This window comes from Tamandua tetradactyla, chromosome 1, assembly GCF_023851605.1.
Source record: "Tamandua tetradactyla isolate mTamTet1 chromosome 1, mTamTet1.pri, whole genome shotgun sequence".
Lineage (NCBI taxonomy): Eukaryota > Metazoa > Chordata > Mammalia > Pilosa > Myrmecophagidae > Tamandua > Tamandua tetradactyla.
The window spans coordinates 85,663,456-85,682,678 of record NC_135327.1 but is presented as its reverse complement, the minus strand read 5'-3'; the positions used below and the strand labels follow the sequence as shown (position 1 = coordinate 85,682,678).

Sequence of the window (19,223 nt, the reverse complement as noted above, 5' to 3'; positions counted from 1 at the left end):
TCTTACTGTGTCTGACACTTGGTAATGTTTCAATAAATATTTTTGGATGGCAAGTTGCCAACCTGGACTTTTTTTTGGCTCAATATACATGGTAATTGGCAGGCTGTAGGCATGACTATATTTGCTGCCCACTTTATCACCTGCTCCTAGCTAGTGAACAAGTCTCTTAGGAACAACATAAGATTAGGGCACATAATGATCTTTTTTTTTTTTTTTTTTTTTTTTTTTTTTTTTTTTTTTTAAAGGAAAGACAGAGAGAAGGAAGGAAGAAAGGGAAACATCTTTAAACATTTTCTTGTTTTATTGTATTCTGTTTCTCCGTATTTGTTACATGGGCTGGGGCCGGGAATCGAACCGAGGTCCTCCGGCATAGCAGGCAAGCACTTTGCCCGCTGAGCCACCGCGGCCCGCCCAAGGGCACATAATGATCTTTATCTTATGACTCTGATTTCAATGATCAGGTATAGTGCGTAAGCTGCAGCTTGAGTGCAAGATAGAACCCCAATTTGATAGACTTTGTACCTCATGGTATTTTAAGAGTCAGGGAGAGACTGGTGTTTTGACAGATCAGGCAAAAATGTCCTGTATGATAAAGCAAGCTGCATTTGACCCACTTTTTTTTTTTTTTTTTTTCGCTTGGGCAGGCACCAGGAACCAAACCTGGATCTCTGGCATGACAGGCAAGAACTCTACCTGCTGAGCCACCATGGCCCACCCTGACCCACTTCTTTTTAATAGATTCCTCACTGCTTCCATCCTAGCTATCTCTCTGCATCCCCATTCCCTAATCATCAGAAGGGTAAGATTCTCTTATGTATAGAGGGTGCCATTTAATTGCCACCAACCAGGAAAGGCCTTTCAGAGGTCAAGAGTGACTATCTAATTATTGCCAGAAACAATGGGTTCACATTAACTATCCTGAAACCAAGTGTAATACATAATTTTTGGGGCCAAACCATAATATTTAGGGTTTAACCACCTTCTGGCCAATCCTTCTCTTTGGTCAACTCATCCAATCGACACACAAGAAGGTTAGGTTTTCTGAGGTGCATTACTCAGATTCATTGTTGCTGTTATTTCAAACAGGGAGGTAGGCATTTAATACCCACTTTAAAATTTACCCAGCACTTGTGAAACTCCTCTGTGTATTCAGCTGTTGACAGAGTGTCTTATTATTTAATTTTGGAGATAATTCTTGGCCCTGCTTACATGTCAGGGGAAGGTAGGCTGGCTGCCGCTCCTCCCAGGCTCCTGAGGGGATGACAAGTCCGGACCTGGCTGATCACCCAGACCAAGGCCACCTGGAGTGCTTGTCCAGAATGTATGCTGAAGTCACTGCCACACCGCCTTTACCAAAGGCTGGGTCAGAAAGACTAGTTTTGCAAGATTGCCTGACGGCAGGGGGCCCATCTATTCCTGTAGATGACCAACTTTCAAACTTACGGAAGTAGCAGAACTTCCCTCTCCTCACCCCACTACTTTTTTTTTGAAGAGTTAAACTTCAGGTTCAAGTCCTGTATATATCACAGATGAGAGTGGAGCTTCCCGGGTTGAAGCCCAGATAATGGCCATGGGAGTGCTGGGTGCGGGAGGGAAGAGTCCCGCCCTCAGCGCCCCTTGCTTTGTGCAGAGGCCCTAGTAGAGCTACTTTGCAAACTGCACTTTGGACCCCTAGATGAGAAAGAGCACCCACTGCAGGGTGATGCTAGGGATGTTGTTCTCTTCTCCTACAGTCCTTTCTAGGAAGTTCCATTGAAGAACTTTCTCACAGGTCTTACTTCCAGGGATCTTGTGTATGTGTGTTTCCCTGAATGCTTGATTTTTTTTTTGCTTATTTGAGGCCGTGACTTACACCCATCTTTGCATTGGTTCCTGGAAAGCACAGAGTTGATTTTGCAGTTTCTCAGGACTTTCTGCACCCATTTTATGGACTATAGAATTTTTTTTACTTTATTTTCCTCTCATCCTGATCTGTACTTTTTATTTAAATTTAATTTTCTATCTTACACAAGTGTGTAAATTACCTTAAATCCTTTCTGGAACAAAACACATGAATGCTTGAATATGTTAAAAAATTACCCCAAGGCGCTATCTTGTGACTGTGTTTACCTCATTAGGGTGAAATCCATCCACGGGTTCGACAAGCTGCCAGGGCTGCCCGCCTCTCTTCTGCCACTCCTCTGTGACTGTGGGACACACAAACAGAGGGTTACAGACTCACTCCTGGGAACAAGGACAGTGAGACATGCTGTCAGAGCTCCCACTGCTGCCTCTAGCTGCCAATTTAGGCTGCGGGCTTCCTGAGCAGCAAGGATCTTTCCACTGTATGATTAAAAAAATTTTTTTTTCTAACTCAAGAAGTGAATTGGTGAGAGTGTTGGGTGGATGTGCTGTAGGTAGTAGGGAAGGCAGAGGGGAGAGATGAGCTCTAAAATATTCAACACCAATTTAAGTCCATCTCATTTTTCAGGGGCGCAGTAGAACAGTGTTGCTGGAGCAGGAGGGGAAAGTTGAACGTTTTGTTAAACTTCTCCTTTCACGGGCTGCCATCTCCAGACACTGCCTGCATGTGTCAAGCAATCACAGTTAAAAATCATACAGTACGGTGGAAAACTTATATAATTACATAAGATTATCTCAACATCACCCTTTGAGAGAGTATGGCTGTGGGAGCAATATTATGAGTCCAAAGTATGAAAAGCAATGAAACTGTCCTTCGGTTTGGGCAAAAGACCAAGAATGTCGGCTGCTCCGGGGCAATGGCACAATTAACTCAGTGCTGTAATATGAAAGACTCAACAAGAACTCTAGGATATTTCAATTCCCTAGAGAGCCTCCAGGGAGGAAAATCTGAGCCTGCTGCTTTCCATGTTGTCCATCCCTTCACTTCCTCATGTCCAGTGCAGGGAGCGGGCATAGCTAAGATTCCCCAAGTGTTTTTTCTCTTCACCCCATAAGGAACTCAAAGGCAGAGACTCTTTTTCATTTTCCCCCTTTCATGCCAAGGGAAGGAATGGAGATTCTATTGGAGACTTGGAACAAGACAAGCTGGACTTCCTCAGGGCTGAATCAATATTATGCTGCTTTCGACATGAGTCTTAATATGCCACTACCTAGCATGCTAGGTGGACTAATGTCCATTTAGGATCTTGGTCCTACCCTACCACCATCACTTACTGCCCACCCCTTGTCCCCAGAGGGCCACAAATGATGCTGCCCTTCTCAGAGCCCTGGAAGAAATTTACGCTAGTGGCTTGCAGTCTTGCACATTGATTTACCAATCCCCATGAGCTTAATTCCTTGCAGAACAGCTACCGTGGGGCCACACCATTATATTGCACTTCTGGATTATATTGGAGGTTGTTAGTAGAAGAAGCCACTGGAAATTGGCCTTTGCATTACCTAAAAACTCAAATTGAGGACATAGTGTATTGTGTCCTGTGGTGTCCCCCACATAGAGTCCCATGGTGGAAATTACTTATGCTGGCAAACAGTGTGTTTCTGAAGAAATGGTGTGTATCTGCTCTTCTGATAGGAAGCTCAGAGCTGTATTAATGCCTAAACCCTTGTGAGGAGCTTATTTGTTTTGCCAAAGCAGCTTGTGGCTCTGAAGAGTTTCTTTCCTGGCCTTGGCCATAGGTATGCCCTGTGAAACACAGTGCCTCTGGAAGCTTGCCTGGACCCATCTTCAGTTTGCCAGGTCTGTCCTGCCTGTTTTTTTTTTTTTTCAGGCATGACCTTGGAGACAGAACTTCTGCTTCAGATTCAATTCTGGCTGCTTCACCTTTCCTTCTGGACCTGACACTTTGCAGCTCTGGCTTTCCAGACTGTCCTCACTGGGGCCATACTTGCTCCATAATTGCCATGTCAGTCCCTCCCCTCCTAAGCCTGGCTCATCTGCCCTGCTATTCACCTGGGTTGTTTCAGAGTTTTCATTTTCCTGTTTGCCTTGGAGGCAACCGATCAGTTTCCTCCTCCATTTTGGGTCCTGCTTCTTATATTCTAACTTTTTGATAAGTCTTAATCTGAGCCACCTCCAATCTGAACTTCTAAAAATTACCTTCTATTGAGAACTAGATATTTGGAAGGGTTTCTGGAATTGCAAAGCGTATGCCACCCACCATTGAGCCCCCTCAGTGCTCTTTATTGTTCCCTGGTATTTGCCTCATCTCTATCTTTCATTCCCACAGGAGTCTCCAATACCAAAATCAACAATGACGGGGAAAGGATCAGCCTCCATATCCACCTCCTCAACTGTGGAGGGGACAGCCCTTCCATTCTAGCCATGCTCCTTAATTTCACAAAAGCTCTCCATGAACTTTTCATCATTTTCCTCACTTCTCTCTTTCATTTTATGTTATATAGATGATAAAAACATAATGAAAGACAGAAAATTAAATAATGAAAGAAAATTCTAATACAGCTCTAAGGAATGCCCAGGTAATGCTAACAGGACCAGGCCAATTGGAACTGAGCCTAATCAAAGACTCAGAAAGAGCTAGGTGGAAAGTTAAGATGAATTGGATGAATAAGATAGAAGGCAAAGACCTAATGTATAAGCAGATATACGCCAAGCCAGACCCCCAGGTATCCTCTGATCCAGTATGGGCAGGAAGCCCCTGACAATACTTGATGGCTCTCCATATTAACAGAGAAGGTTGAGTGGCAAGCTGAGTCTGAACCTGTGCCTTCAATGGCCAAGAGAAAACCCAGAAAGAATTTCTGTGATCAGCAAATCTGAAAAATCCAGAGTGGGAAGAAATTTTGAGCCTATTAAGGAGAACAGTTTAAGTCAAGATCATGTTCCATAAGAGAAATACTTACTAGGATCCTGATTTAAAAGGCCAGATTTGCTTATAGATGAGTTTCTGCTAGTGTGGCACCAAGGCTTAAAGTTATTCTAGGTTATTTCCATTTTGAGTCGAATTTTATGAGAGGTACTGACTACCAAATTAAAAATTATGGCCTTTAGAGAAAGGGAGAGGTGGTGATAGATATTATATCTTACGGAAAATATGACCATAGTTCAATCAGAATGAAAGACTTCCATCAAAATGAGAAGGGATGGTCATTCAATTCTCTCCCCCTTGGAGGTTTGGGTAATCCCCTGACTGTGGGGATTGTGAAAGGAAAACTCAGGATCAAAAGCATAAAGAAAAGAGAAGAGATATTTACTTGCCAAAACTTGCAAGGGAGCAGGTGTATCTTCTAGGGTAGGGATAGTGGGAGAGGTTCACTTTTGATTATCACCCACTCCAGCAATTCTAAACAATGTCAGCCATAACATATTCCTCCCTGATAGGGTAGACTGCTCCCTGCAACTATTCACTTCTTCCTCACATTGGTAGGCCACTGCAAGGGAGTGCAACCTACATATGTCCAGTTTACATATGGAGGCTCATTGACCATATGTAGACATCAGGAATGTAAAACTTAAAGGTAGCGTCAGCAGCTTTACAGGCAAGAGTTCAAAGTTTTATTTGAATGATAACTAGTGCTAGACAGTGTGACCCTATTTTATTTATCTCAGGTTGAAATTTTGCTTTCTCATTCTCAAGATACATGCAATATAAGACAGTGGTCTCTAGTTCTTCCTTGACTGATTTTAGAGTGGGAAGTTTAAATCAAGGGTAGAATGGTATATTAGTTTGCTAAGCTGCCAGAATGCAATATACCAGAAATGGAATGGCTTTTAAAAAGGGAATTTAATAAGTTACAAATTTATAGTTCTAGTGCCTAACTAATATTCAAACTAAGGCATCAGCAAGAGGTTACCTTCACTCAGAAAAGCCTGATGCCATCTGGAACAGCTTTGTCAGCTGGGAAGGCATGTGACTGGCATCTACTGGTCCTTTGTTCCTGGGCTCCGTTGCTTTCAGCCTCTGTCCTCTAGGTGTTCCTCACTTTGCCTATCTGAGCCTGGATTTCCATCTCTTGGCTTCCTTTGGCTCTCTCCAGGTTCTGGTTGCTTAACACTTCATGGGAAGGCACACGGCAACATCTCCCGGGCTCCAAGCACCTCTAAATATCTGTATCTTGGTCAGCTCTGAAGCAACTGTTCTCCAAGCATCTACATCAGCTCTCGTCTCTATGGTTTCTGAGCTTTCTCCAAAATGTTTCTTCCTTTAAAGGACTCCAGTAAACTAATCAAGACCCACCCTTGAATAGGTGGAGTCATATATCATCTAATTAAAAGGCCACACCCACAATTGGCCATGGCACATCCCAATGGAGATAATCTAATAAAAAGTTTCTTATTCCCCACCAACACTGAATCAGCATTAAAACATGGCTTTTCGGGGACATACAGTACTTTCAAACCAGCACAGATGTTAAGATGGTCAGCTTCCTTACCATTCGGGATCATAATTCGAAATCACTAAATGAATTCCTACTTGTTAGTCTGAAGATCTGATTTAAACTTCTTGAATGGTTATGAATAATCTCTTGGGATTTGTAACTTTTTTTTTTCATCTGGAAAGTCAAAGACATTTTTAGTGACTAATTTTTTTTTAGAGCTGCAATAAAATCTTGGAAGAATACAAATAAAGCACTTGGCAGCTCTTTGATGAACAGAAACATAAGCAGATATTTCAAGAAAATGTGTGCTCTCTGGTCAGCACCATGAAGTCATTGGGTATTTTTACAAACATATACTCAGATGGAACAAAGAACCAGGTGTATTACAATTGAGCTGTCTTGGAAGCTGAGGGCAGCTGGTGGAATATTTTAAATGTCCACATAAAATTGGCCTTGTCAACCAAGTGGCATTTTCCTTCCTCTTCCTGAGAGGTGTGGAACAGAGGAAGAAAAGAACATCACCTGCACAAGCTGGCATTTCCTGAAGGGAGGAAAAATTGCTACTTCAGTTTATTTCATAACCAGTTGGCATATGAGTCAGCAAGAGACAAAAAGAGCCTTTGGAGATGAGCAATCATCTTTCCTTGCTGGACAGAGGCTGACAGAGCTGAGAACATATAGGCTAGTGTCTATCCTGAAGTGTCAGAGATATTCATCTGCCATTTGTTCTGCCACTAGGCTGTGAAATTGTAAATTTCAGTATCTTGAAAAGGGATTCAATAGTCAGTGCAGATATAGTACTGAAATGAGAAGAGAGATGTTTATGTGACTATTAAGACTGTATGTTTAATAAATTGCTCAACACTGTTTTTTCTTTCTGTTAAAAGGACACAGTAATGATAAAGAGATGAATTAATACCATATCTTTCCCTAAGGAACTTAAAATGATTCACAGACATGACTGGTGATAGGAAGTAGGTTCAACTTTGAAAAAGAATAAGGAATTTTCATTCATCTGTTACAGGATTTGGAAGAATATAGTAGGTGCTTTACATACACTGCTGATGGTGATGGTGGGAAGACGCTAGCTATGCTGGTTTGAAAATGTTGTGTACCCCAAAAAAGCCATGTCCTTTGATCATGATTCAATATTGTTAAGGTGGAAAGCTTTTTTTTTTTCTTTTTTTTTCTTTTGCATGGGCAGGCTCCGAGAATTGAACCCGGGTCTCTGGCATGGCAGGCAAGAACTCTGCCACTGAGCCACCATGGCCCACTATGAATTTATTTATTTATTTATTTTTGCATGGGCAAGCACCGGGAATCGAACCCAGGTCTCCAGCATGGTAGGTGAAAACTCTGCCTGCTGAGCCACCGTGGCCTGCCCAAGGGTGGAACCGTTTTGATTAGATTATCTCCATGGAGATATGGCATGTCCAATGGTGGGAATGGCCTTTTGATTAGATGAAGATGTGACTACACCGATTCAGGGTGGATCTCAATTAGTTTACCAGAGTCCTTTAAAAGAGGAAACGTTTTGGAGAAACCTCAGATGTAGATGCAGACACAGATGTTTGGAGATGCAGATGCTTGGGGAGCAGTTGCTTCAGAGTTAACAGAGACACGGATGTTTGGAGATGCTTTGAGTGCCGATAGCAGGTGTCTAAACATGGGCAGAGCCCAGCAGATGTCACCATGTGCCTTCCCATGAGATGCTAAGCAAGCCAGAACCCAGAGTTGTATTCTAGAGAAGCTAAGTGAAGAGATGGCCACAGATGCTTAGAGAGAAAACCACAGGGAACAGAGGCTAAAAGCAATGGAGCCCAGGAGCAAGGGACCAGCAGATGCCAGCCACTTGCCTTCCCAGCTGACAGAGGTGTTCCAGATGGCATCAGCCTTTCTTGAGTGAAGGTAACCTCTTGTGGAGCCTCAGTTTGAACATCTTCATGACCTTAATACTGTAACTTATTAAATATCCTTTTTTAAAAACTGTTCCATTCCTAGTATATTGCTTTCTGGCATCATTAACAAACTAATACACTAGCTAATAGTTATTGAGTTTTTACTATGTGCCAAACACTGTTCTAAGTGTTTTACAAGCTTGGTCTCACTTAACCCATACATAAACCCTCTGGTTTAGTTATTGCTACTTTACAAAGGCTGTGTAGTTTATTTAATGTTTATTTAAAAAATTTGTTAAATTTATTTGTTTATGTTGCAAATTTGTTCATTTAAATTGCTAGAAGATTCTGTGTCTGAGTTGGGTTAAGAACACAGCTCTATCTGTTTATAAATTCTGGGCTTTTTCTGTAATGGCATATTGTACTGACCATGAGGTTGACCAGATTTCCAGGATGATGAGTCTCTTGATTCAGGCTGCTCAGGCATTGGGGCGATTAGATCTGGGAGTTGATGACCCCTCTGCTGTCCTTAGAAAATGCTCAAATTTCAAGTTAAAAATTCTTTTGGCAAACTTATACTTAACTTTGGGTATCAGTCAAGACCTTAACTATACCTCAAAAACAAGAAAAGGATTCTAGTTTGTTCAGAAGAAGCCATGGTGGCACCTAGAAGTTAAAGGTATGATTCTGTGTCAGATGTTCCTGTGGGGAGATCTAAGGGCACCATTTCCTTTGCCTCCATCTCTCCCTCCCACCACATCTGTGTGTCTTCCCTCGTGGAATATTCACTAACTTCACACAGAGAGGAGAAGAAGACCCTGTAAGAAAACCATATCATTAAATTTATTTTTAACAAATGTCAGGAAATTAGAAAATTCTTAGAACTGTTGATGAGGATTGTCAAACTAGGAGAAATACTTGAAGGTGTCTCAGTAATGTGATTGCTGCCATGTTGACATAGGTGTTCAGTTCAGTTTAACTGAACTTCGTGCCCTTTTATTGAATTCATTGTTGCTCTCTAGACAAGAAAGGACTGATGAGGCCCTGCTTCCAAGCATGTTAGGTCACTAGTGCCGTGCTGACCAGCAATGGGTCAAGGTTAAAGCTCTTGTCTCTTCATCCCCCATAAAGATAAGGACTGAATCTGTTCTGTTGACAATTATATTCCCTGCACCTGCATTGCTCCTGGTAGCTTGTTGAAGTCAGTCAAAACCTAATGACTAACTGACCAAACTCTCCATCTTGGAAGTTTATGGGGCCTTATTTTTAAAACTTTAGTCTGTGTTTGGATCACCTAAAGATTGTGTTAAATGCAGATTCTAATTAGGTAAGTCTGGGGAGGCCTGCATTTTAACTAGCTCTCAGTTGAGGCTGAGGCTGAGGGTGCAGGTTCTGGACCACAGAATGGATAGCAAGGGTTTGAGGGACAGGTACGGTTCATCAGCTCCCTGCTATGTACCAGGCACAGCATTCAGGAGGATTAAACATGATTTCAGGGTGGCTCAGCAGGCAGAGTTCTCACCTGCCATGCTGGAGACCTGGGTTCAATTCCCAGTGCCTGCCCATGTAAAAAAAAAAGGTAATAAACATGATTTCATATAATAACCACAAAGATTTGTTACATAGAAATGGTATCCCCTTTCCAAAACTGGAAGGGCAGTATAGAGATATTCAGGGAATTGCTTCCAGTCCCAAAGATAATAAGTGACAGAGCTAGAGACCACATTGGAAAATAAAAAAGCCCCATGTGAATGTTAGATATTATATTTTTAATAACCTTATCTATATTCAAGGTTGATGATCAAAGATCACTTGGTGGCACATTTGTTTACATCAGGAATTCATTAATGTGTCTTTAACTCTGCATTCTAATGAGAGGTTATTTATCAAAATGTTTCTCCCCATAAGAGAAATGTGTATCACCCAGGCAAGAAATCTAGTTAAGGGAAATAAGTCTTGTTGGAAAGATGTTCAGGATTGAAGTACTAGAGCTTGCAATGCAAAACATGTCAGCTAACGTAATATTTGATAATTCATGATGGCCATCTGCTCCATCCAGATGCCTGGGCCGGGGGGTTGGTGGTGGGGAGGTGGAGATGATAAACTCTGGACGAGAAATCATCCATCCCATGACAGCATACGCTGTAAAGCATTTCATTAGCATCATCTCGGTTGGCAGTCAATCAACAAGGGACTTTGCTCTTTTGCAAAAATTGCTTAGGAATCAAAATGAGTCTGGAAGAATGAAGGTTGGTAAATAATAATTTTTTAGAGTCAAGATAAAAAGGATAAATCAGTAGCTCCAGTAAACATGCCTGTTTTTGTGTGATCACTCATTAAGGACCCCGTGTTTGGACAGAATGCTAGAAAAAAACCTGCAGGAGATTGACTCATGTACTCCAACCAAAGACAGGTTCTTAATCTACGTTCCTGGAAGTGTGGACCCATTGTAAGGAGAACCATTTGAAGAAGTATTATCAGTTAAGGTATGGACTCATTTGTGAATAAGATCTTCTAAAATCCTATACAGGTGTGGCCAAACTGAATCAGAGAGGGCCCTAATCAGTATTACTCAGGGCCTTATGAGAGAAGCCAGAAGATAGAGAACCAAGAAGTCAGAGAAAACCATAGGCAGAAGCCAGAGGTCATCAGAAACCAGAAGAGCAGAAATAATGTTAGAGAGAGATTGCGACGCCAAAGGGAGGCAGAGATGCCAGCCAAGGAGCTCCAAGGATTCAAGGATTGCAGCAAGTCAGAATCAGAACACTACAGACTTTGGGGAGAAAGCACTGCCTTGCCGACACCTTGATTTTGGAACTTCTAGCCTTCAAAACTGTGCGACAATAAATTCTGTTGTTAAACCAACCAGTGTGTGGTATCTGCCATAGCAGTCCTCGCAAACAAAGACAGAAACTTAGTAATGTTCTCAGAAAGCTGGGACATGGGTGGGCTACCTTGCCACAGACAAATTCTCAGGTCCCTCTGCAGAGATTTTCATTAGGTTTATATTGTATGGGGAATCTACATTGTTATCAAGCCTCCTAGATCATTCAGTGCCCATTTTAAGAGGTACCACCTTATCCGCCCACACTCATCTTTAGTCCATAATAATAAGCAGGACATTCACTAAATTGGCAGGAAAAGGTAGGCAATTCCATTAGTTTGTCGACTCACAGCCTAAAGTTCTCTCCAGCTAGTTTGTAGCTCTGTTGTTTCGGGAATTCTAAGATGATGGTGAAGGAAGGAGGTGAAGCTCAGCCTCCACAACCTCAGAAAGAGTCTCACACTTATCTGTTTTTCAATATTCAGTGCTACAACAGTATCAGAATGGACAAGACAGACCTACCCAATCTACTGCTTGTTTCTAAACTGCTGTCCAGGTAGGCTCTAAACTGTAGCTGCTGCTTTTGTCTTCTGTCAATACTGAGAACAAGCAACTTACTTTCTTGGAAGGCAAAATCCATGTAGAAAAGATTGAAGTTCGTAAATTTCTCACTGGTGGCAATTTTTCTCAGTGTATTGGAGAGTTGTTCTGCTCTCTGAATATGAGAGAAATAGGCAGAATTCCATGAAACCCAGGCTTGACTTTAGCGAGACAATTCATGCAGAACAAAGAAATCGATCCTCCCCACCCCCGGTCCATTTTCCTTTTTGTAAGTCTTCAGCAGAGAGCTGTTCGGAACATTAAATTCTATTCATGTACAGATGGCCAATGAGCAGATGAAAAATGTTAAAATTCATCAGGAACCAAATAAGTGCAAATTAAAGTAATAAGACACCACTATCCTCCCATGGGATTGGCAAAGAAAAGATGAACAGCTGTGATAATGCCCAATGTTGGCAATGGAGTGGGGAACTAGAATGTCCATTGGTTTAACCTTTTCAGAGAGCAATTTGGCAATAGGGATCAAATCCTTAAAGAGGGGGCATACACTTTGCCCCAGTAATTTTTTTCTCTAGGAACTGATCTTAAGGGAATAGAGATGTACACAAAGATATACACCTTTATATGTACAAAGGTTCACCACAATGCTATTCATCATAGTGAAAAATTGGAAACAACTTAATTGTCTAATCCAAGGGATGAAAAACATCATGGTATACTCATATGCGGTAGACACTAGATGATGACAAAATTATGATGTGAGGGAATACTTTTTAAATTAAGTATGTATCTACTGCTACCATGTAGGCAAAGAACAAATGCATCTATCTATGAAAATGATGTCAGAAGGAAATATACACATATTAACTTTGGATAGTGGGATGTTGTGTGATTTTTCTTATTCCTTTTTGTGTTCTTTAAGTTTTATTTTAAACTGAAACATATTTATTTTGCAGTTAGAAAAATAATGAGTGTTATTACGAAGAGATCATTCACCATTGGTACAAGGTGTGCACGGCCATTTTGCTTGAACAATGGATTCCCTCAGAGAAGAGAGAGCAATGGATTCCTTAGAGAGGAGAGTGAGGTCTGGGGCATCTGGTCCTCCTTTATTTTGGGAGAGCTCTGGCCATAGGGCTTAACCTCACTCATTTCTCTCCACCTCTAAAAATATGCCTAGGACCAGCTTTAAAAGTTGAGTATATGTGTGGAGTGTGTGTGCAAATGCATTCTGCAAATGCATGTGCATGTATGAGAGGGACACACACTATGTTTCAGAGCTTTGGAGACACCCAGTGAGGCAGAGGGAGAGAGACAACACAGCGCATTCTTTTGGCTCCTCCAGCCCTCCAGCAGATTGATGCATTCACCAGCATGGAGCCCAGAGCCCTGCCAGAATCCCATCCCCAGTGAAACACTGCAGCAAACACAGCCAGAGAATGATCAAAGATGGTATCAAAAGGCCCGTGACAGTCGCACCTCTGAAGTGAGCATCCGGAGCGTCTTGTTGGAAGACATCCAGCCATGGCAGGGGCTGACCTGAGAGCATGAAAATACCACTTTGATTAAAGAGGAAAAGCAACAGATGACAGGAAATGGGGCCTTTGAACAAATCAGAGCTCGTGCTCACCTGGAGGCAGCTCAGGAAGGAGTAGAACTGTGCATAGGTCACATCTTTATTTAGCTGGCCTGGAAAACAGAAAGGACTGTTGTGTGCACTCAAATATAGCCACCGATTAAAGACACTTGTGGATGGCCCTGCCTCCCTTGTAGAAGGTGGGCACTTGCAGGGGCACCTGCCCTGGATCCTGCACTGCATTGGAAGAATGCCTGGGTGCTTAGGTTCATGGGCTTTCCTGCGTTCTGAGACCCCTAGGAATTGAGACCCAGAGTTGGGGTGGGGCGCTGAAGAGTTCACTCCCACCTGGAGCTTTTGACATGAGCTCAAGCAGGACTGGAAGGACTTGCCCTCACTTGGACTCTAGGGAAAGGGAGGGCTCATCATGGGCCAGCCTGCCTCCGGCAAAGGACTCTGAAGGACAATGGTTTTCTCCCATTAATAATATGAAATGCCAAGTTCCCGTGGGGCACAGAGAGCATTCAAGGTGGGGGCTGACCAAATTCCTCTCTCCAAGTTCATAAAACACTCAGATCTGACCCACTTACTCCAAGCAGAGGACCGGGCAGGGCGTTCTGAGGGCCTGCAGGTCTGATCACACAGTGTCCTCCAGCTTAGTGAGCTGAAGGCCTCCGAGGAATGCTTGGGGAGCCCTTGGGAGTATCTTTCATGACACTGGATTCAGGTTGCCCAATGGGTATCTTATTTGAGTCCTATTAGAGGATATGCTCTACCCTTATTTTTTGGTGCAGGTTAAAAAGGTACCTATGAATAAAGGCAATAAGCACCATATGCAGGTTCAGCCAGAACTTTCCCAAACAATGGTAAACACAGAACCTATGGGATTATTTCTTCTCTCTCCGAATACTTGGCCCTACCTCCCCTCCCTTGGCATACCTACCCCCAGAGACAATTCAAGTCATGCTGTGGCTGAGACACAAAATACAGGCTCCCCAAATCTCAGGGGTAAATGAATCGTGCCATATCCATTAACACTTCTCATGCTCTTAAGAAAATAAAGGAAAATAATAGGACCTATCTCGGAGCAAAGAGAAAGATTGAAGGTGATGGAACACAGCCTCATTTTTCACTTATACTCAGATCAGTTAGACTGAAAGATAGATTCAATTTTCTTGTCATAGAGGAAAAATGTATTATCTCTCTGTGTAGGTGAGTGAATCCCACACTGGAAAACCACAGGCTTTTTACCACCATTAAAGTCAAGTGACACACCAGGGCCTTCTCCATTCTGCAAGGGCTTCTGCATCTTCATATTTTAGATGCATCCCAAGCCACTAGCTTCTGTCCTTATTTTCATTTTATGGTACGAACACGGAGCCTTGCTTTGCATACCGAGGCATCTTTCCCTCTATCTTTTGGCTTGTAATCTGGCCCCTTCCTGTGTGACCTTGCCTGTCTCAGCTCAGCCCAGCTGCAGTGAATGATAGCCTTCATCCCGCATTCCCTGCCCTTTGATCCCATGGGCTGTGCCCGAATGACTTGGCTATTTCAAGCGCTGCACCTGGTGGGACTGAGGTGGGTGGGTGATCTACAGCCTTCCCTCCTCTCATCCTCTGTTAGGTTTCTCTGTCAGTGCCTGTCTGCCGTCTGGTTTCTTTGTTGGGATTGGTAATAAACCTGAGGTAGCTTAGCTGGGGTCCTGACCTGTCCCTTCTCTCTGAGGGGTGGCCTCTCTCTCATCACTCTGTGTAGCAGCTGAGGTCTCTTCAGCCTGGGGAGAGGTAGAACTGCACACCTGTCTGCAAGTAACACTCCTGTGCCTCCCTCTCCCACTAAGCTGTGATATTGAGATTAACCTTGAGAGGACAGGAGTTTGTCTTGCTCCTTGTATATAGTGAACTCAACTTCTGGCTCCTACTTGGGGGTTAAGCCCAGCTATATCCCTTCTCTATCCTGACTTCCTTCTTCCTGCTTTTTCTGCTGTCCTATTGCTGAGGTCCCAGCACACCTTCTAGACACTTTCCCAATACCTCTATCTGGTGCTGGGAGATAGAGGTCCTGGAGCTATTCTGGCACCAGTTCCAGCTGGACTGCTTGATAAAGGGGAAATCCTTAGTGCGAGGAGCTAGGTCTACAGTATGTAATTCAGGCATGGTAGATGCAGTTAGAAGACGAGAGGGAAAGGTCTTCTGAGTTGGCACCCCTTCTGACATTTCTGTCTTTTAGAAATGGGGGTCACTCAGGCTGCTCACTGGAAGGTCGGTGAGGAGGGTTCATGATGGGTTTATGGTTTAAAGAAAGGGAGAGGGAAATGTATTTATGTTTTTTTCCCTGGTTTTGGCACTGTCAGTTGGTCATTCTCTCTTTCTATCTGGCATTATCTTTCATCCCTGTTACTTTATTCATCTTTTTTTTAAACGTCTTATTTAGTTACATATATACAACTCAAAATTTCCCATTTAATCACTTTTGGTGGTATAGTTCAGTGGTATAATTACATTCACAATATGGTGCTCCCATCACCAGCATCCATTTATCAAATCTTTTCGCCACCTCAAACAGAAACTCTAAGCCCATTTAATGGTCCTTTTTTTGCAATATCGGGGAGCCCTGGTAGAAAGATAAATCTTACCTGCATCATACATGTAAGGAGACTCTTGTATTGACTCTCTAGTCAGAAGGCCAATCAGATTAAGAGAGCTGGTCAAGAATCCCCAGAGGGAGGAAGAAGGAGGTGCTGGGACCTATCAGAGACCAAGGAACTATTGATCCTGAGGCTTGAGGGGCTGTATGGTGTGGGAGGTATGGGAGTGTGTATGTGTGTATATGTGTGAGTGTGTTGAGAGGGATGCCAGAGGCTGGTCCAGCGGATGCCTCCTACCCCTCTCTGAGGATTGAAGGGCATGTTCTCCCCAAGCTGGCTATAGCAGCAGCTTGTATCTAAGTGATTCATAAGTTCTTTAGGGCAGAGTCTTTGGCATTTATTTAATGCTTGGAACATAATTGAAATTGTAGGCACCATCAAAGCTCAGTACCAACAAAGATCAGTCACACCCCCATGAAATACCATCTGAATGTGTTAAACTTTAGTGAAACTGCATTAATTCAGACTGGGGAAGAGCCAATAATAAAATATAAATTACAAGGAATTTTAAAAGACATTTGGTTCCCAGTTTCAGAGTAATTGGGCAGAACTAAGGTTTTCTGGGTTTTGTTTTTGTTTTTTTGGTGGCAGAGACCCTGCACAGAAGGCCTACTTACAGTTTATTTTTAGTCAGCAATCCCTGACTTTCTAACCCTTCTGAAAACTTCCAAAATGTCTATAGTTTGTACTACTGCCATTGGTGCCTTGTAATTTCACTGTCAAAATCTATGTGGTATCTCCCTCCCAGTGGAGTTGTCTTTTCTCTCTCATTTGAGGGCAAGGACTCTATCTTAGTATCATCTTCACCCTCAAAGCACAATAAAGGATATCTCAGGCATATTTATGGAATAATTGCCTCCTTCATAGATTGTGTGTGAGAGACTTTTTACTTGATTTTTTTTTTTTCCAAAAGATCGATGTAAGTTGATTCCTAATGTGTGAGACTTAATTACCTAGTAATTCCTCAGAAAGAAAATAAACTCTCACCAGAGATTTTAATTACTGGTAGCTATTGTGGGGTTATTATGCCCTTGGCAGCCAGTCATGGTCTGGGTAGTGATCCAGAAACTTGGCTGAAGTGGAGAGATACTAGGAGGGCTTGATCACTCTCTCCTTCCAGGTAAGAGTGAGCCAGGAATGCATCCTTGTTCTGGGCCTCCATTACGAGTGGGTTAGATGCTGGGGCATCTAACATGTCCTTATCTGAATGGTCAGGCTGAGTTTTTGCCTGCCTCCTGGGAAGGAGAGGATGAAACATAGAACCAAGGGATTCTCTGCTCTCCAACCTTCTGCTCCCTGAACTCTTTTCTAATCCTTAAGGAATGGCAAGGGTCAAGTCTGGGATTATCATAACCATGGTTTTGGGCTCAAATACAGAAAGAAATGGCTAATATCCTTCTCGGCTTCACTCAACTCTTAACACAATCCCTTGTCATTAGACCCTGTGTTGGCATTGGTCAATATGAGATCTACACTCGTCTGGGCAGGGCGACCCAACTCTGGAGATTGTCTACCATTTACCTTGCTTCACAGCTGGCTCGTGTCTGAAACCAAGCTCTGCAGAGCTGACTCCCTTTGAATGAGTGGTTATCAACCCTGGCTGCCCAGGAGAATCGCCTGGGGAACTTAGACAAAAAGTATTGGTACCCAGGGCCTCTACTCCAGCCTGATTAGATCAGAATCTGTGGGGCAAGGGTTGTGGTAAAGCCTAGATATTAGTGTCTTTAAAAAGCTCTCTGATGAGTCTTGTGTGCGAGTGCTAATTATACAAATTGCTACAAGACAGACCCTTGATAAATGCAGACAGAGCTGAGAAGCACAACTTTTAGTGAATCAATCACTGAACTTGGTGGGAAGGAAAATCCAAAAATGGGGTTTGGAGTGGGAGCAGGTGAAGAGAGAATAGAAGAGTGGGCAGAAGTCCTCTCGTCCAGCCTCTTATCCTTAGGTGAGTTAAGAGATGCCACCAGAGGAGGAATGGGGAACCTGAGTAAACCGTACCTAATTCCCCAGTCTGTCTAGGGAGGACCCTGATGCTTCACTGAAGAATTTGCATTTTATTTCACATGGCAACCAGTCATCAGGGATGATTTCAGATACGAACAATAACTTAAAAACATGAAACACATTTTAGGTGGTTTCAACGTTTTCCCTAATTGCATTCTCTTCCCTCCCCAAACTTGGGCTGCTTATAAAGAACAAACTTGTTCCACCTTTTTCTTCTTCCCCTTTTGTGCTATGAAATACCAATGCATGGCTAGTGGCTGGGGAGGCCACTTGAGAGGGCAAGGCCAAACCTACAGCAGGGTTTCCTGCCTCAGCACCATTGACCTTTTAGACTGGGTAATTCTTGGTTGGGTGTGGGTGGGTGGTTGTCCCATTTATTGCAGGATGTTTAACAGCATCCTTGGCTTCACCCTGTAGATGCCAATATTACTCATCTTCCCCCAGTTATAGTAACTGCAGGGGGGAAGGAGCAAAATTGCTCCCTGTTGAGAACCACTGGCTAGAGAATCCACTAAATTGGATGATCAGCCCCCAATCACCCCACCCCCAAACTCTTTCCCAAATTGCATGGAGTCATTATTATGTACTTTGGTTAAGCCAAGCAAATTGCATGGCACAGGTGAAATAATTTATGATGGTAGTCTAACCGGAGTTTGTGGAAAGAGAATGGAATTTGAAATCAGAAAACACAAAGGTGAGTCCCCATTGATGTGACTGAGTAAATTGAGAATACTCATCTCTACCCCTAACTTCATGTCCCCAAACATTTTAAGAAATTTACAGATCTGAAAGACTCTTTTGGGGGAACTGCAATTTTCATACCCAGAGGCTCAAACGGACATTCTCAGCCCAAGTGTGGTCCTTTATGTGTGCAAGGCAGCCTAGGAGACTGTTCAGGTTTCCTCTGAAAGGAGAAATATATTTTCCTCATGTGAGGCTGACCAGTGTTTTGTTTGGATAAAAACTGCATTTGTTTATGCCTACGCAAATCAAGAGACAAATGACTTCAGCCTTTTTGGTGGGAGCCTGGAATTTTGATATCTTCCATCTTTCCCCCAAAGAGGAGACCAGAGTCCTTTGAAACTGGTTAAAGGATCTCTCCTCTTTTTCTTGTGTGGGGAGAGGTAGAACTTCCTGAGGAGGGGGTTGGAGGTTGGCTTAAACAAGGGACTGTAGGAGGATGACAAGGGGAGATTGAAAAGACACAGAGGAATTATACATGCAAAGGAAAACTCCCTGAAGCTCTCAACCGTGAAATATTATTTGGCAATTGTTCAACCCCCAAGAAGGGCATAAAGGACAGAATTTCAGGTCTACCTCCTTTGAACAGCTCACCCCACTCCTATAAAAAACTGCTTGGATCTTCAGCACATATTAGCTTGGGTTGGTCTAAGGAGACTGGTATGGCAA

The 19,223-nt window shown here is 42.9% G+C and overlaps 1 protein-coding gene across 2 annotated transcripts in view; it reads right to left on the bottom strand.

The window, feature by feature from the left end:
- AOAH (acyloxyacyl hydrolase) overlaps positions 1 to 19,223 on the bottom strand; it is a 224,956-nt gene that overhangs the window by 11,540 nt on the left and 194,193 nt on the right. For both annotated transcript variants that reach the window (XM_077119693.1, XM_077119705.1), the window contains exons 17-20: positions 13,214 to 13,272; positions 13,063 to 13,122; positions 11,641 to 11,737; positions 2,110 to 2,186 (exon numbers count right to left, since the gene is read on the bottom strand). In XM_077119693.1, the coding sequence (XP_076975808.1) occupies positions 2,110 to 2,186; positions 11,641 to 11,737; positions 13,063 to 13,122; positions 13,214 to 13,272 (293 nt within the window). The remainder of the gene's footprint in view (positions 1 to 2,109; positions 2,187 to 11,640; positions 11,738 to 13,062; positions 13,123 to 13,213; positions 13,273 to 19,223) is intronic.